Genomic DNA, 14,867 nt, shown 5'->3' with positions numbered 1-14,867 from the left:
CTGTGTTTATACTACTAGATACTTACACGCTGTAACTCAGCTGTAGACAGCTCATTCTCTAAAAGTTAATATCCTGTTCTGTTATCATTTATGAAAACAGCTGGAACAGTGCCCAGAACAGACAAACAAAAAGCTGAAAATGTGTTTCAACCAGGTAAGCTTCCTTTCAGTGTAGTCATTTATATTCTAAATGATCCTGTATTCCAAAGGAGAAATAATACACATTTCCAAATGTTACATTTGAAAGAAAATCAAATTTGCATTCATTTATCAAGACTTAGATTAATGTGTAGCATATCAGATGTCACAAAGCAACATTTTTTTGAATTTTAAAGATGTAAATGTTTCCAAACCATACCGCTTATGAAACACTTGGAATTGGACTATATTTTGAACAGGAAATATGACATTCGGAGTCTTTAAGAAATAGACTCATTGAATCTTTGATACACTATGTTAAATCAGAAATCATTTGTGTGTTAACGTCCTTATTTTGGACAATATGATATCTCTCTGGGTTTTTAAAATTCTATCAAGTTTTTTTGGGTTTATGATCTTTCTATTTTAAAAGTGGCTATTAGTTCATTTCAGATCAGTCGCTCAGTTGTGTCTGACTCTTTGCGACCCCATGAACCACAGCAAGCCAGGCCTCCCTGTCCGTCACCAACTCCCGGAGTTTACCCAAACTCATGTCCATTGAGTCGGTGATGCCATCCAACCATCTCATCCTCTGTCATCCACTTCTCCTCCTGCCCTCAATATTTCCCAGCATCAGGGTCTTTTCAAATGAGTCAGCCCTTCTCATCAGGTGGCCAAAGTATTGGAGTTTCAGCTTCAACATCAGTCCTTCCAATGAACAACCAGGACTGATCTCCTTTAGGATGGACTGGTTGGATCTCCTTGCAGTCCAAGGGACTCTCAAGAATCTTCTCCAACACCACAGTTTAAAAGCATCAATTCTTCAGTGCTCAGCTTTTTTAATAGTCCAACTGTCACATCCATACATGACTACTGGAAAAACCATAGCCTTGACTAGACGAACCTTTGTTGACAAAGTAATATCTCTGCTTTTTAATATGCTATCTAGGTTGGTCATAACTTTCCTTCCAAGGAGTAAGCGTCTTCTAATTTCATGGCTGCAGTCACCATCTGCAGTGATTTTGGAGCCCCAAAAAATAAAGTCAGCCACTATTTCCACTGTTTCCCCATCTATTTGCCATAAAGTGATGAGACCAGATGCCATGATCTTAGTTTGCTGAATGTTGAGCTTGAAGCCAACTTTTTCACTCTTCTCTTTCACTTTCATCAAGAGGCTCTTTAGTTCCTCTTCACTTTCTGCCATAAGGATAGTGCCATCTGCATATCTGAAGTTATTGATATTTCTCCCGGCAATCTTGATTCCAGCTTGTGCTTCCTCCAGCCCAGCATTTCTCATGATGTACTCTGCATAGAAGTTAAATAAGCAGGGTGACAATATACAGCCTTGACGTACTCCTTTTCCTATTTGGAACCAGTCTGTTGTTCCATGTCCAGTTCTAACTGTTGCTTCCTGACCTGCATACAGGTTTCTCAAGAGGCAGGTCAGGTGGTTTGGTATTCCAGTCTCTTTCAGAATTTTCCACAGTTTGTGGTGATCCACACAGTCAAAGGCTTTGGCACAGTCAATAAAGAAGAAATAGATGTTTTTTCTGGAACTCTCTTGCTTTTTTGATGATCCAACAGATGTTGGCAATTTGATCTCTGGCTCCTCTGCCTCTTCTAAAATGAGCTTGAACATCTGGAAGTTCACGGTTCACGTATTGCTGAAGCCTGGCTTCGAGAATTTTGAGCATTACTTTGCTAGCATATGCTGCTGCTGCTGTTGCTGCTAAGTCGCTTCAGTCTCTGTGCGACCCCATAGACGGCAGCCCACCAGGCTCCTCCGTCCCTGGGATTCTCCAGGCAAGAACACTGGAGTAGGTTGCCATTTCCTTCTCCAGTGCATAAAAGTGAAACGTGAAAGTGAAGTCGCTCAGTCGTGTCCAACTCTTCGCAACCCCATGGACTGCAGCCCACCAGGGTCCTCTGTCCATGGGATTTTCCAAGAAAGAGTACTGGAATGGGGTGCCATTGCCTTCTCCGTCCTAGCATATGAGATGAGTGCAATTGTGCAGTAGTTTGAGCACTCTTTGGCATTGCCTTTCTTTGGGATTGGAATGAAAACTGACCTTTTCCAGTCCTGTGGCCACTGCTGAGTTTTCCAAATTTGCTGACGTATTGAGTGCAGCACTTTTACAGCATCATCTTTTAGGATTTGAAGTAGCTCAATAGTTAATGGCAATAAAAGAAATTAAAAGGAATTTTAAGAAATTCATCCTTAGTCCCAACCATTCAGAGATCACTGGTATTTTTTGGTGTATTTCATTATCATCTTTATCTCAGCAGATGCCTTTTTTTTTTTTTTTACAGTTTTCTTAGAATACTCTGTATCTAGTTCTTAAAGATTCCCTTGGTGGGGGAGGGGAAGAGAGTCCATAGAGTCCTTTGGCTCTACTGGAGAAATACCTCAAAATCATATGCCCTCAACTTCCTTAATTCACACTCAAGGGAACTGAGATTGCAAGGTGTGAACTTGGCCCAGCCAATACAAGGGATTAGCACTGGAGCCAGTGCCACCGTGGAAGTTCCCAGATACTTCATGGAGGCCACAACAGTCTAGAACTTTCCATGGCACCAGGATCAACGTTGAGATGTTTGGACCCCACTGACACTTCACCTGTGTTTGCTCCAACAGGTGTCCCAGCTCCATCACTAGCACACATACTAGCATCTTCTTCCAAGTGCTTATGTTTACAGCCGTCTTCTGGAAAGCTCTCATAATAACATGAAAATCTATAAAGACTGGGAGGTGAAGCATGCTCCTTGAAGTTGTGTTCAGTATAACTATAAGCAGAGGCATCTCCTTACCCCTTTTGTAGGGAATGGAGTACATTTGAATATTCATGTTTAATAAATGAAATAGAATTGGGAAGTAAGTTCCCCGAAGCATGTAACTAGGCAGACTTGAAATGAAAATTTGAACCTAATCTAGATTTCTTCTAAAAAGGCTATGTCACAAAGTGTTTGGATTTTAGGGTGTGTCTAAACGTAATACCCCTGTTGATATATTTGCCTCTGATGTCTCTCCCTGAGCGTCTGCTGGCCTGTGATAAGCAACTGGAAATGAAGGAATATTGTAACTCTTATTTTCTCATCATTGTTCAACTGAAAAATGAATTTATTTTCTAGATAATGTTTTTTTGAGAAAGCTGCAATTGAACACTTTCAGCATGAAGACTTAGCTGTCAGCGTTTCCTAATTAGAATAAAAGACAGCCTTTTTATCCAACATATTTTTTATCTTATTCTAGCACAGTACTAATATTTTCATCAGTGAATCTAACCCTGTGATTGACTAAGAGTCACTAGTGCCAGGCACTAAACTAGGCTTTTACTTATGTTGCCTCATTTAACTCTCACAACACCTGGAAGGTAGGTGCTACTGTCTCCATGTTAGTAATAGGGAAATGGAGAATCAGAAAGATAACATTCCAATGTCATGATGCAAGTAAGTAGTAGATTCAGGGTTGGAACCCAGATTTGTCCCGCTGCAGAGCTCTTTTCACGACCCCACTTTCTTCCATCTCATTCTTATCCAGACTGTAACAGTTCATCCTTAGAGAATTTTCAAGTATTACTTGTAGTAGGTATATTACAGGCTTCTCAGGTGACTCAGTGGTTAAGAACCCTCCTGCTATGTAGGAGACATGGGTTCAACCTCTCGTCTGGAAGATCCCCTGGAGAAGGCAATGGTAACCCACTCCAGTATTCTTGCCTGGGAAATCCCAAGGACAGAGGAGCCTGGTGGGCTATACAGTCCATGTGGTTCCAAAGAGTTGGACATGACTTAATGACTGAACATCAACAACAACAGGTATACTACAGCTTCTCAGCCTATTGGTATAAAAGATTCTTGTTTACTTACTAGCCACCTTGACATTACAGGACGACTATATGGGGAGATACTGACAGTAAGATACGGTGTGGGGAGGGCATGTGGTAGGCAGGTTGCTCAGTGTCCCACCAGGAATTGTCCCAAGTCTGTGGTAGCCAGCTTAACAAATTGCCAGTAAGGCTCCTGGATCTCTCAACGGATCTTTATCTGTTGGTTAGGGAACTCTGTTTTAAATATTTACACTGTAAAACTTAGAAATTTTCTATGAATTAGTTTGTCATACATCTCAGCATATCCAGGTATATACGTGTCCTTCATATCTGTTCTAAATGATATTTTTTCAGTGTCTACACTTGATAGTGGAGCCAAGTTGTCGGGTGTTGGAGGCCAGACTGAATAACTGTTTATTCAAGATATTAATAGAGGAAGAATAGGCAATGGCACCCCACTCTAGTACTCTTGCCTGGAAAATCCCATGGACAGAGGAGCCTGGTGGGCTGCAGTCCATGGGGTTGCTAAGAGTCACACACGACTGAGTGACTTCACTTTCACTTTTCACTTTCATGAATTGGAGAAGGAAATGGCAACCCACTCCAGTGTTCTTGCTTAGAGAATCCCAGGGACAGGGGAGCCTGGTGGGCTGCCGTCTATGTGGTCGCACAGAGTCAGACACGACTGAAGTGAATTAGCAGCAACAGCAGCAGAATCCTCTTAATGTTCAGGGCAAGTGGGATTCAAAGAAGCAAAGCAAATAAAGGGTCAGGAGACCATGAGTTCCTTTTGAAACTGAGATCACAAGCAAAATACAGAACAATTGAAATCATGAGTTTCCTCCCATGAAACTGATCTTAGGGAATTTGTTAATGTCTGGTAGCCTTAAGTACATGGTTATAAAAACTATTAATATTAAAATCATTTGTTGAAATCTGTTAGGGGATAACTATGCACCTTGCTCTAAGGTATGTATGTTTAATGAAGAGAGGACCCCTGGTAGTTACAAACTTCTTTGGTCACCTTGCCCTGACTGCATCAGCAATTTCCATAACTACTAGAACAGCAGCTGATTCATAACAGCATTGGTGGTCCTGCGTAACCCAACCTGAACTACCATCTTTCATTCTTTCGTTTTGCAAGCCATCTGCTCCATCCAAAATGGAATTTCCCCAACCTACTACACTGGGAAGCCTCTGAGCCTTTGCCCATGCTATCCGCCCCAAATACTCTTTCCCATTTCCCCAGTCCACAGCTGTCTCGAGCGCTTAGCCAATGCTGCCTTCTATCTCAAGCCTACCTTAGTCTCTCCATATGAAACTAACTAATCTTGACTTCTGTGTTCTGAGAGAACCTTAAAACTCTATTTTAGCATTAATTAAATTTTCTGCCTTATATTACAGTAGTTTCTTGTATTTTATTTTATCCCCAATTAGATTATAGAATCCTTGAAATTAGCAATCCTCTCATATTCTAGAGGCATCAATAAGAACCTTTGATGCATCTGGACCTTACTAACATGCATTGAATCAAAGTTGATTATTTCTGCTGCAGTGTCTGCCTGCACAAACACATGCATATTCTTATAAACAGAGGACAAAAATCTATAGATCTTGTAGGCCTGCCTTACTTTGTGCAAACTTGTTAGGATTCTGGAGCTCCAGAGCTGCCAGAGCTCTGACTTTTTAAATTCAAGGCAGAAAATTAAATCTCAGTTGAATATCCTTTCTTTCAAATCCTAATTCTATCCTGAATTAATAGGGTTTGGAAGAATTCCATTTTTGATCCACCACAAATACCTCTACAAGAGTGAGTTTAACCAGCAGAACTAAGCCTCTCATCCTGTTACAATTCTATACCCACCTTAATTAAAATGTTAAAACAGCCAGAAGTCCTTTTACATTGAGCTTTAAAAGTTGTCAAAATTGTCACCTTTTATAGAAACCTCGTGGAGATGTTAGCCTGAGAAAGAAAGAAGCATAAATCAAGAAACTGGCTAAGTTGGCCAGTAGCCTTTGAAGGAAATATAGTTCGCTGGTTACAAAATAGTGAACTTTGAGAGACTGAATATGATTTTGAATATAGTGTGCTGTATAAACATTCTTAAAGCTATACTGCATTAACAGTGCTGTCTTTTGAACTTAAAATTAATTATAGATACACAGCAAATTATAGACTAGTAGAGAGGTCCCATGTACCCTTCATCCAATTTTTCCCAATGCTTATTTTTCATAATTATATAATTATAATGCAATATCAAAACCAGGAAATTGAAATTGGTAGAATGTGTGTCTCATTTTGTCATGTGTGTGGATTTGTGTAACCAGCACCACTGTCAGGATACAAACTCCCATTACCACAAAGATCTCCCTGTGTTAGCCAGCTATAGTCACATGCCACACACACAAACACCCCTCACCCCAGGCAACCACCAAGCTGTTATCCATCTCTATAGTTTTGTCATTTGAGGAATGTTAGTGAAACGGAATCATAGAGTAGGTGTCGTTTTACAAGTGGCTTTATTCATCAATGAAATTCCCTTCAAATCCATTAAGTATAACAGTTGCGTATTTCTTTTTATTGCTGATGAGCAATACTATTATGTTTCTAAGTAATAATTGTTTTTCATATTCTGTATTTCTTTTTAATTTTATCTATTTTAGTTTGTTTTATTATTGTTGTTGCCTTTTATAAGAAAGTGTTTCCTGGCTATTGTTCAGGATGGCAAAAGCTGTAAATTCTAAAGTTCTGAAAACTAAGAACTGTAATTGGCTGCTGACTTCTGAACTGTCTATAACTCTGCCGTCATTATTCCCACTGTGTTGAATTATTTACCCTGCTCTCCGTGGGAGATCTCACTTCCTAGATTTGACAGAAGCCTCCACCGGAAGTGCCTCTGATGCTTCCTGGAGGAGGTGGTGGTGGCCTTAGTTGTAAGCCATCAGCTTCTTGTAGGTTGAAGGAAGGATTTTCAAAAATGGCTTCCCCTCCAAGATCTCAAAACGTAGCCTGTTTTTCAAGGCAGGATTGGCCCGCATGCGTGAAAACCCCTTGCTGGTGAATGCTGAACATCTGCTGTCCCAGCTTTTTACTGTTTAGTGTCCTATGGCATTGGAAATAAAGGTGCATGAAACCAGTTTTCGGTTTTTTTACACTGAGGTTACATTCCAGAGGGAAAGAGAGATAATACACACTTAACTAAGACATAAATAAATATACAGTGTGATGTGCTATAAAATAATTGTGTAAGCCCAGGGGATAGACAGTCTTGGTGTGTTGGGGAAGGGGAGGCTATTTCAGATACAGAGAGCAAGGAATATCTGAGCTGTGTTTTAATACTGGTTGAGGCCAGGAAGGAGCCTTGTGCAGACCTGGAGCTGAATTTACTGAACAAAGAAAGCAGCAAGTGCAGGAGGGCCTGTGACAAGAGAGCTTGGTGTATACCAGGAAGATCGAGGTCTAGAATTTAGGAAGTAAGGTAAGAAGAGGGAAAGCCAGGTCAAGGATTTCAGAGTCTAATTCCTCGTGCCCTCATACAAACATCCAGGCAATGTAAGTCTCTAAAACATCTAAGATTTCCTTACATGGCAATCTATAGATCTCACAATGAAGTCTCGCCTTTAATACCGCACATGATATATGTGAGTGTATGTATGTGTGTAAACAGGTGTATGTATGGCCAATGTTTGCCACTTTGGAGTGGTATTTGGGTCCCCACTCCCAAATATTCCCTCAGTTAATAGCACATGGAAGTTTACCTTTGGGGGTAAATTACTGATGTCAACCTAACTCAAGTACCTTAAGTCAGGACTTAAATGCTCTTCAGTTTAATGGAGACTCCGCACCCTCCTCTCAACTCTAGTAATATCTGTGCCTTACTTGAGGCACAGTACATTTTCTCCTGTAAGATACAATATTCACATACTTGTATTCTCTTATTCTGTAGACTAGAAGGTTGTCGAGGGCAAAGACTGAACCTTGTATATCTCTTCATCACCTATTATAAAATTCAGTGCCTTGAATTTAGGAAGTAGTCAGTGACTATTAAACAGAATTCAGTGTGCTTAGGGATGTTTGTTTGTTTAAAGAATTTTATAGAAAAAGGAGAATTGTGTGTGAGGTCAAGGAGTACTGAAAGGAGATAACATGGACAGTGCTGGGCAAGAGCCTGCGTGTGCAGTGAGTGTGGTGGAAAACAGACACGGCTACCTTACAATTTTCCTGGCAACCCAGCATGTTAGAACACAGAAACCTCCTTATTGCAGAAACATTCAAATGTTTGTCAAAACAGAATTTGCCCTATATCTCTTTTCTCAGAATACCCCCTGGCCTCCTCAAAATGTTGATACAGGCAGTTAATGTCATTTTGAAATTGAAGCATTTGCTGCTCCATGCCTTCTCTCTGCTCTGTAAGTGCCTCAGGCATAATAAATACGAGCTCCTGGAAAATCACCAAGGCTCTTGAATCAGCAAAGGTCATACATGTTAGTAGATAACCATAGTCTTTACATCACACTAAACAACCCAAGGAGAGTGACAAACTAGGAATTCCTCTTATTGTAGCTTCTGTGTTTTTCAGCTGCTACAGATTTGAGTCATAGACAATACCTAATCTGTCTAGAAACCCCAAGTTGCTGGCTTTGTGCTATGGAGAGGGGGCACAGGCGCCTGTCCCTTTGTGCCCTGAAGAATATGTAGCCCTGTTTGGGAGAACAAATCCATTATTCAGTTTCTTCTTCATTTCAAAGCAAGGGTTTCTGAACCAACCCTGGTGTGCCTGCTCATATCATAGTTACTAGACTGTTGTACATTTTTCCTCCTTTCTCTTCCTCTTCCTCTTCCATCAGATTGTCAGTTCCTTAAGGGATCAGTGTATCTTAAACGTAGACTACCCAGAGTACATACATATAGGGACAGATGTGTAGAATTGTGATATGAAGGGGAAAGTAATATTTTTAAAATATGCTAAAACTGTTTTAAAAACATTCCCAGATCTGTGATGTTTACATGGTCCAATATGAAAAAAAACTAAAGAGAAGGATTCAGTCTGTTATCTGCGATGCAAACAAAAGAGCAGTAGTTAATGAAGTATCTCTGGGACAATGTGAAAAAAAGAGAAAACTTACTGAAGATAAACTGAATAAGCTTCGTGTAAAACTGGCAGTATTATTGCAGAAGCTTCAGCTGGTAAGTAGTTAAGTGTTGTTTGAGTAGTAGGAACACATGCTGTGGAGAGAGCCGTGGGGTGGCTTCCTCTCCTGACATCGTCGTCCACTTACTGAGTGGACTGAGGTCACTTATTGTAGCCTTCACTCTCCCTAAGACCTGGAAATCACAGATAAATGAGCTTTAAAAGTATAAATTAGAACATTGTTAAAAGACCTATTATTTTTTCCCTTAAAAAAAAAATTAGAAGCTTTGGGCTGTTGATATATTTCAATTATTCTGCCTTCTCAATAGCTTATTTCTAGTAGGAATTAAAAAAAATTTTTTCAGACAACAAAACGTTTTAATTTTTATCCTAACATATAGGTTAAAAAACAGACTTTTCTAATCTTAGAAGTGAGGTTAGAGAAATCAGGAAATATCATGTAAGTATGAATTACTGTTCCTCTTGTTTGTTTTTTATATATTTAAATACATGAAGAATTGGGCTTCTGTGATAGATTGGGTCAGTAAGGAACAGTCTGTCTTTGATTACAGTATACAGAAATGCTGGGGAGAATATATCAAAAATTCAAATATATATAGCCAGTGTTGAAAAGGTCTCTCTGTAGATGCTAAAAAATAAATTGAGAAATCAGCAGTGAGCCCAGGAACTATGTCTGTGTTGCTCAGCTTTTCTTGGGGTGTAAACAAAGGTTGTTGAGTGGGACCCCTAGGAAAGATCCCTAAGAGGGGTTCAGAGAGCTTTGTAGAGGCCCTCGGGGCAGGTCTGTGTCTGGAGCAACTTGGCATCGTACACTCAGCACCGCACATCCCATTGCTTCCCCAGCACTGTGGGTGGACACCGGCACGCTCTCGGGGCTGCTTCACAGCCAGCCTTTGGCTCAGTTCATTGTCATGGTAACCTGGAAGATCCTTAGATATCATAGAACCTGCTTTAAAAATATACGGAACAGGGCCTGAAGGGGGAGAAAATTGTCTTGGGCTGCACAGAAAATTCAGACATCGGCCCTGAGTCTGGGACAGGAGACGGGTCCTTCCTGGGCCATGCAGGGTGAGAAGGCAGGAGCTGTCTCCCACAGAGAGTTCGGCCTGGAGCAGAACTGGGTCCACACACGGTAGGGTTTCAGTGATGTCTGTTGTTTCACTAACAAGAAAAACTGTAGAGACCCAAGTTCTTCATCACAGTAATAGAATACCTCTCTCTATCAAGAAAATTCATAAAAACTATTGGGTCTCATAATAGCAAATCTGTTCAGCTAGGAAAAAATAAATGAAAGAATACTAGTTTACTCTTCTTTCTGTGTTAGACCCTGGGTTTCCTCAAAGTAACCAAAGTAATTATATCAGCACTAACTTAATTTGTTTTATTCACAAAGTTTAGTAAAGAGGTGAAGGGCTTTAGCCGCATAATGTGAAATGCTTTATCCAGTGTCATTGGAGAGGTGCTCAAAGGGCTCCTGCTTTCCCTACTTGAAATTGCCATTTTCCTTGCCTCTGCCTGAGCAAGTACCGTGGAATAGAGCAGAGACGAGAGGTTAAATGGACCTGGAGCAGTCTTTTGGGGCAAATCGTGAAGAAGCTGAGGACAAGAACCAACCTGGAGTCCTAGGAGGAAGTCTGGCCTGCTGGGTAGAAAGCAGGAGCCAGGGAATTAGACCAGACGGAACAGGTTGAAAGCGGTTAGTGTTAGAAAGGGTCACACAGGGCTTGCCTCAGGGTCTGTGAATATTTTGAAATCCTAATGAATATCAGCATCATGGAAACCCATCTGCAGAAACAGGGTCCTATTTACAAAGCTGGGATGTGGTATAGTGCAGACTTGTTAGAGGACTGAACAAATCTAGGGCAAATGGAACAAAGCAGACAACACGTTTAATGGAACCAGATGAGGGATGGAGAAACTGTGGTAGTGCCAGATACTTGGAAACAGTGATAACATCGGGATTATTCCTGATAGGTCCTCGCTAAAAATTCTCCTATCCATGAGCTCAGTTGGAGAGCAAGTTGATCCCGTGGTCGGGCCTGGGGGACTGAGATTTAGGGAAAGAGGGAGCATTTGTCCAACTGTTCATGGATCAAGAAACTCAGGAAAGGAGAGCTTGAGATTATCCCAATAGACTACTGAGAGAAAGAGACAGAGAAAGGGAAAGGGGGACAAATCAGGGCAGCAAGCCCAAGGCTATGGGGAAAGATGCTGCAGAGAAAAAAGGAGAAACAGAGAAGTCAGAATTTGCCTACCCATCTGTTTTGCCTCTAAGGCTCAAAATTCATGAATTTTAAGATGGAAGAGAAGAACCTGTAATACACACACACAGATAAAAATGAGATGAGTGGGGGCTTTAGGAATATGGCAAGTAATTAAATCAAAGGGAAAAAAAAGACCACAGTTAAACAACCTCCACTACAGAAGAAGAGGAAAAAGAAAAAGATCCAAGGTCCTAACCACTTGTGAACATAAAATGAGATTAAATGCAAAATCATTTCAAAAGGTTAAAAGCATTATTCAGATGCAAACTGGGTTTTGTTGCTACATGATTTATGGGGAAGACTGGTCCAAGGTCACCCAGACAACCGGGCTCAACCCCGTAGCTTCTTCCCCAATTATGACTGCTGCTTCTCTTTTCCAGGGTGGTCCAGCCGGAGACCTGGAGCAGATTGATGCTTACTTAGAAGCTTTGCTGAAAGAAGATAATCTTCTTTTTCAGAAGGCTTTTTGTAAATAAAGTGACTACAGATACAGGGCATTGCCTCCTTTTAGAAAAAAAGGAAAGTATTTCTCAAAATTAGAAGTCAGAAAAGGCATTCCCTTTTTTAAAATGCTAATAAGAAAAAAAAAGGAAGATTCTTTAAAAGAGAAATCTCTTCTGTTCTTGTTATTGTAAAGTTCATCTTGTTTAATGGTACGAAAATTTTGTATTTTAAAAATGGAGACTGAGTTATAATTTGCATATTTCCCAGTTCTGTTCTGTAACTCTTCCTGTTCTTTCAGAAACCATTTCCAGAGTTCTCTAATTCTCATGTGAGCTACTAAGAAAGAAATGTTGCTTAGGCTTATATTTTGTTTTCACTAAAAAGATTGTAAAAATGGTTCTTAAGAGCAATACGCAAAGGACTACAGAATCACCTCCTTATGAAACTTCAGTTGAAAAAGGAAGACATTATACCCCTTCTCCACTACAGCCAGCATTCAGTAAAGCAGGTAATATACATTCCCAAAACAACTTTGAGATATATTTGATATATCTTACATATATTACATATATATTACACATATAAAAATTGTATTATATTACACATGTAAGAATTGTACATTTTCCTTGATAACTTTTGTTTAGAAATGTTTGCAACTTTGGATAAAAGCAATAAAACATTTAATAGTTCATGTAATTGTATAATTTTATTTTTATGTACATGTATGTAGTACAATCACTCAGTCGTGTCCTACTCTTTGCGACCTCACAGACGGTAGCCTACCAGGCTCCACCATCCATGGGATTTTCCAGGCAAGAATACTGGAGTGGGCTGCCATTTCCTTCTCCAGCAGACCTTCCCAACCCAGGGATCGAACCTGGGTCCCCTGCATTGCAGACAGACGCTTTACCATCTGAGCCACCAGGGAAGCCCATGTAGTACAAAACTGAAAACAGGAGAAATGGAATATGGTGAAAGTTTTTACCACATTCTTGTCTTTAGCTACTTAATTACTCTTCTTAAGAGGCATGCTTTTAACAGTTACTTATGAATTCATCCAAAATCAATGTATATACAACTTTATAAATTATTATATGGATATAAATACGGATGTAATGGCATCCAAAAATGCTGTTGTTTTTTTCCCACTTAATTTATCTTCAAGATCATTCCATATCAGAATCAGTACATGTAGGACTATCTCATCTTTAAACTCCTCCTTATTATTCCATTCTATCAGTTCAGTTCAGTTGAGTCGCTCAGTCATGTCCGACTTTTTGTGACCCCATGAATCGCAGCACGCCAGGCCTCCCTGTCCATCAACAACTCCCGGAGTTCACGCAAACTCACGTCCATCGAGGTAGTGATGCCATCCATCCTCTGTCATCCCCTTCTCCTCCTGCCCTCAATCCCTCCCAGCATCAGAGTCTATTCCAATGAGTCAGCTCTTCACATGAGGTGGCCAAAGTACTGGAGTTTCAGCTTTAACATCATTCCTTCCAAAGAAATCCCAGGGCTGATCTCCTTCAGAATGGACTGGTTGGATATCCTTGCAGTCCAAGAGACTCTCAAGAGTCTTCTCCAACACTACAGTTCAAAAGCATCAATTCTTCGGTGCTCAGCCTTTACAGTCCAACTCTCACATCCATCCATGACTATTGGAAAAACCATGGCCTTGACTAGATGGGCCTCTTTTGGCAAAGTAGTCTCTGCTTTTGAATATGCTATCTAGGTTGGTCATAACTTTCCTTCCAAGGAGTAAGTGTCTTTTAATTTCATGGCTGCAGTCACCATCTGCAGTGATTTTCGAGCCCCAAAAAACAAAGTCTGACACTGTTTCCACTGTTCCCCCATCTATTTCGCAGGAAGTGATGGGACCAGATGCCATGATCTTAGTTTTCTGAATGTTGAGCTTTAAGCCAACTTTTTCACTCTCCTCTTTCACTTTCATCAAGAGGCTTTTTAATTCCTCTTCACTTTCTGACATAAGGGTGATGTCATCTGCATATTTGAGGTTATTGATATTTCTCCCCGCAATCTTGATTCCAGCTTGTACTTCTTCCAGCCCAGCGTTTCTCATGATGTATTTTGCATAGAAGTTAAGTAAGCAGGGTGACAATATACAGCCTTGACGTACTCCTTTTCCTATTTGGAACCAGTCTGTTGTTCCATGTCCAGTTCTAACTATTGCTTCCTGACCTCCATATAGGTTTCTCAAGAGGCCGGTCAGGTGGTCTGGTATTCCCATCTCTTGAAGAATTTTCCACAGTTTATTATGATCCACACAAAGGCTTTGGCATAGTCAATAAAGCAGAAACAGATGTTTTTTCTGGAACTCTCTTGCTTTTTCACTGATCCAGCAGATGTTGGCAATTTGATCTCTGGTTCCTCTGCCTTTTCTAAAACCAACTTGAACATCTGGAAGTTCACGGTTCAGGTATTGCTGAAGCCTGGCTTGGAGAATTTTGAGCATTACTTTACTAGTCAAAGGTTAATTGACTGTAAATGTTTGGGCTTATTTCTGGGCTATCTATTCTGTTCCATTAACCCATATGTCTGTTTTTGTGCCAGTCCCACACTGTTTTGATTACTGTAGCTTTGTAGTATTTCTAAATCTGTGAGGTTATGCCTCCTACTTTCTTCTTTTTCTTTAGGATTGCTTTGCCAATTCTGGGTCTTTTATGGTTCCATATAACTTTTAGGATTATTCTAGTTCTGTGAAAAATGTAATGGGTAATTTGATAGGGATTGTGTTAAATCTGTGGATTGCTTTGGGTTGCTGCTGCTAAGTCACTTCAATCATGTCCGACTCTGTGTGACCCCATAGACGGCAGCCCACCAGGCTCCCCCATCCCTGGGATTCTCCAGGCAAGAACACTGGAGTGGGTTGCCATTGCCTTCTCCAATGCATGAAAGTGAAAAGTGAAAGTGAAGTCACTCAGTCGTGTGTGACTCTTAGCGACCCCATGGACTACAGCCCACCAGGCTCCTCTGTCCATGGGATTTTCCAGGCAAGAGTACTGGAGTGGGGTGTCATCGCCTTC

General features: G+C 40.6%; 1 protein-coding gene across 1 annotated transcript in view; it reads left to right on the top strand.

The window, feature by feature from the left end:
- The window catches only part of MORC1 (MORC family CW-type zinc finger 1), a 161,156-nt gene extending 148,676 nt beyond the window's left edge, over positions 1-12,480 (top strand). The window contains 4 exon segments of the mRNA XM_059887296.1: positions 101-154; positions 8,956-9,150; positions 11,760-11,846; positions 11,848-12,480. Of these exon segments, the coding sequence (XP_059743279.1) occupies positions 101-154; positions 8,956-9,150; positions 11,760-11,846; positions 11,848-11,919 (408 nt within the window). The 3' untranslated portion in view covers positions 11,920-12,480.
- The last annotated feature ends 2,387 nt before the right edge of the window (positions 12,481-14,867 follow it).

This window comes from Bos taurus, chromosome 1, assembly GCF_002263795.3.
Source record: "Bos taurus isolate L1 Dominette 01449 registration number 42190680 breed Hereford chromosome 1, ARS-UCD2.0, whole genome shotgun sequence".
Classification (NCBI taxonomy): Eukaryota; Metazoa; Chordata; class Mammalia; order Artiodactyla; family Bovidae; genus Bos; species Bos taurus.
The sequence above is the reverse complement of the archived record's forward strand: the minus strand, read 5'-3'. Positions and strand labels throughout refer to the sequence as shown.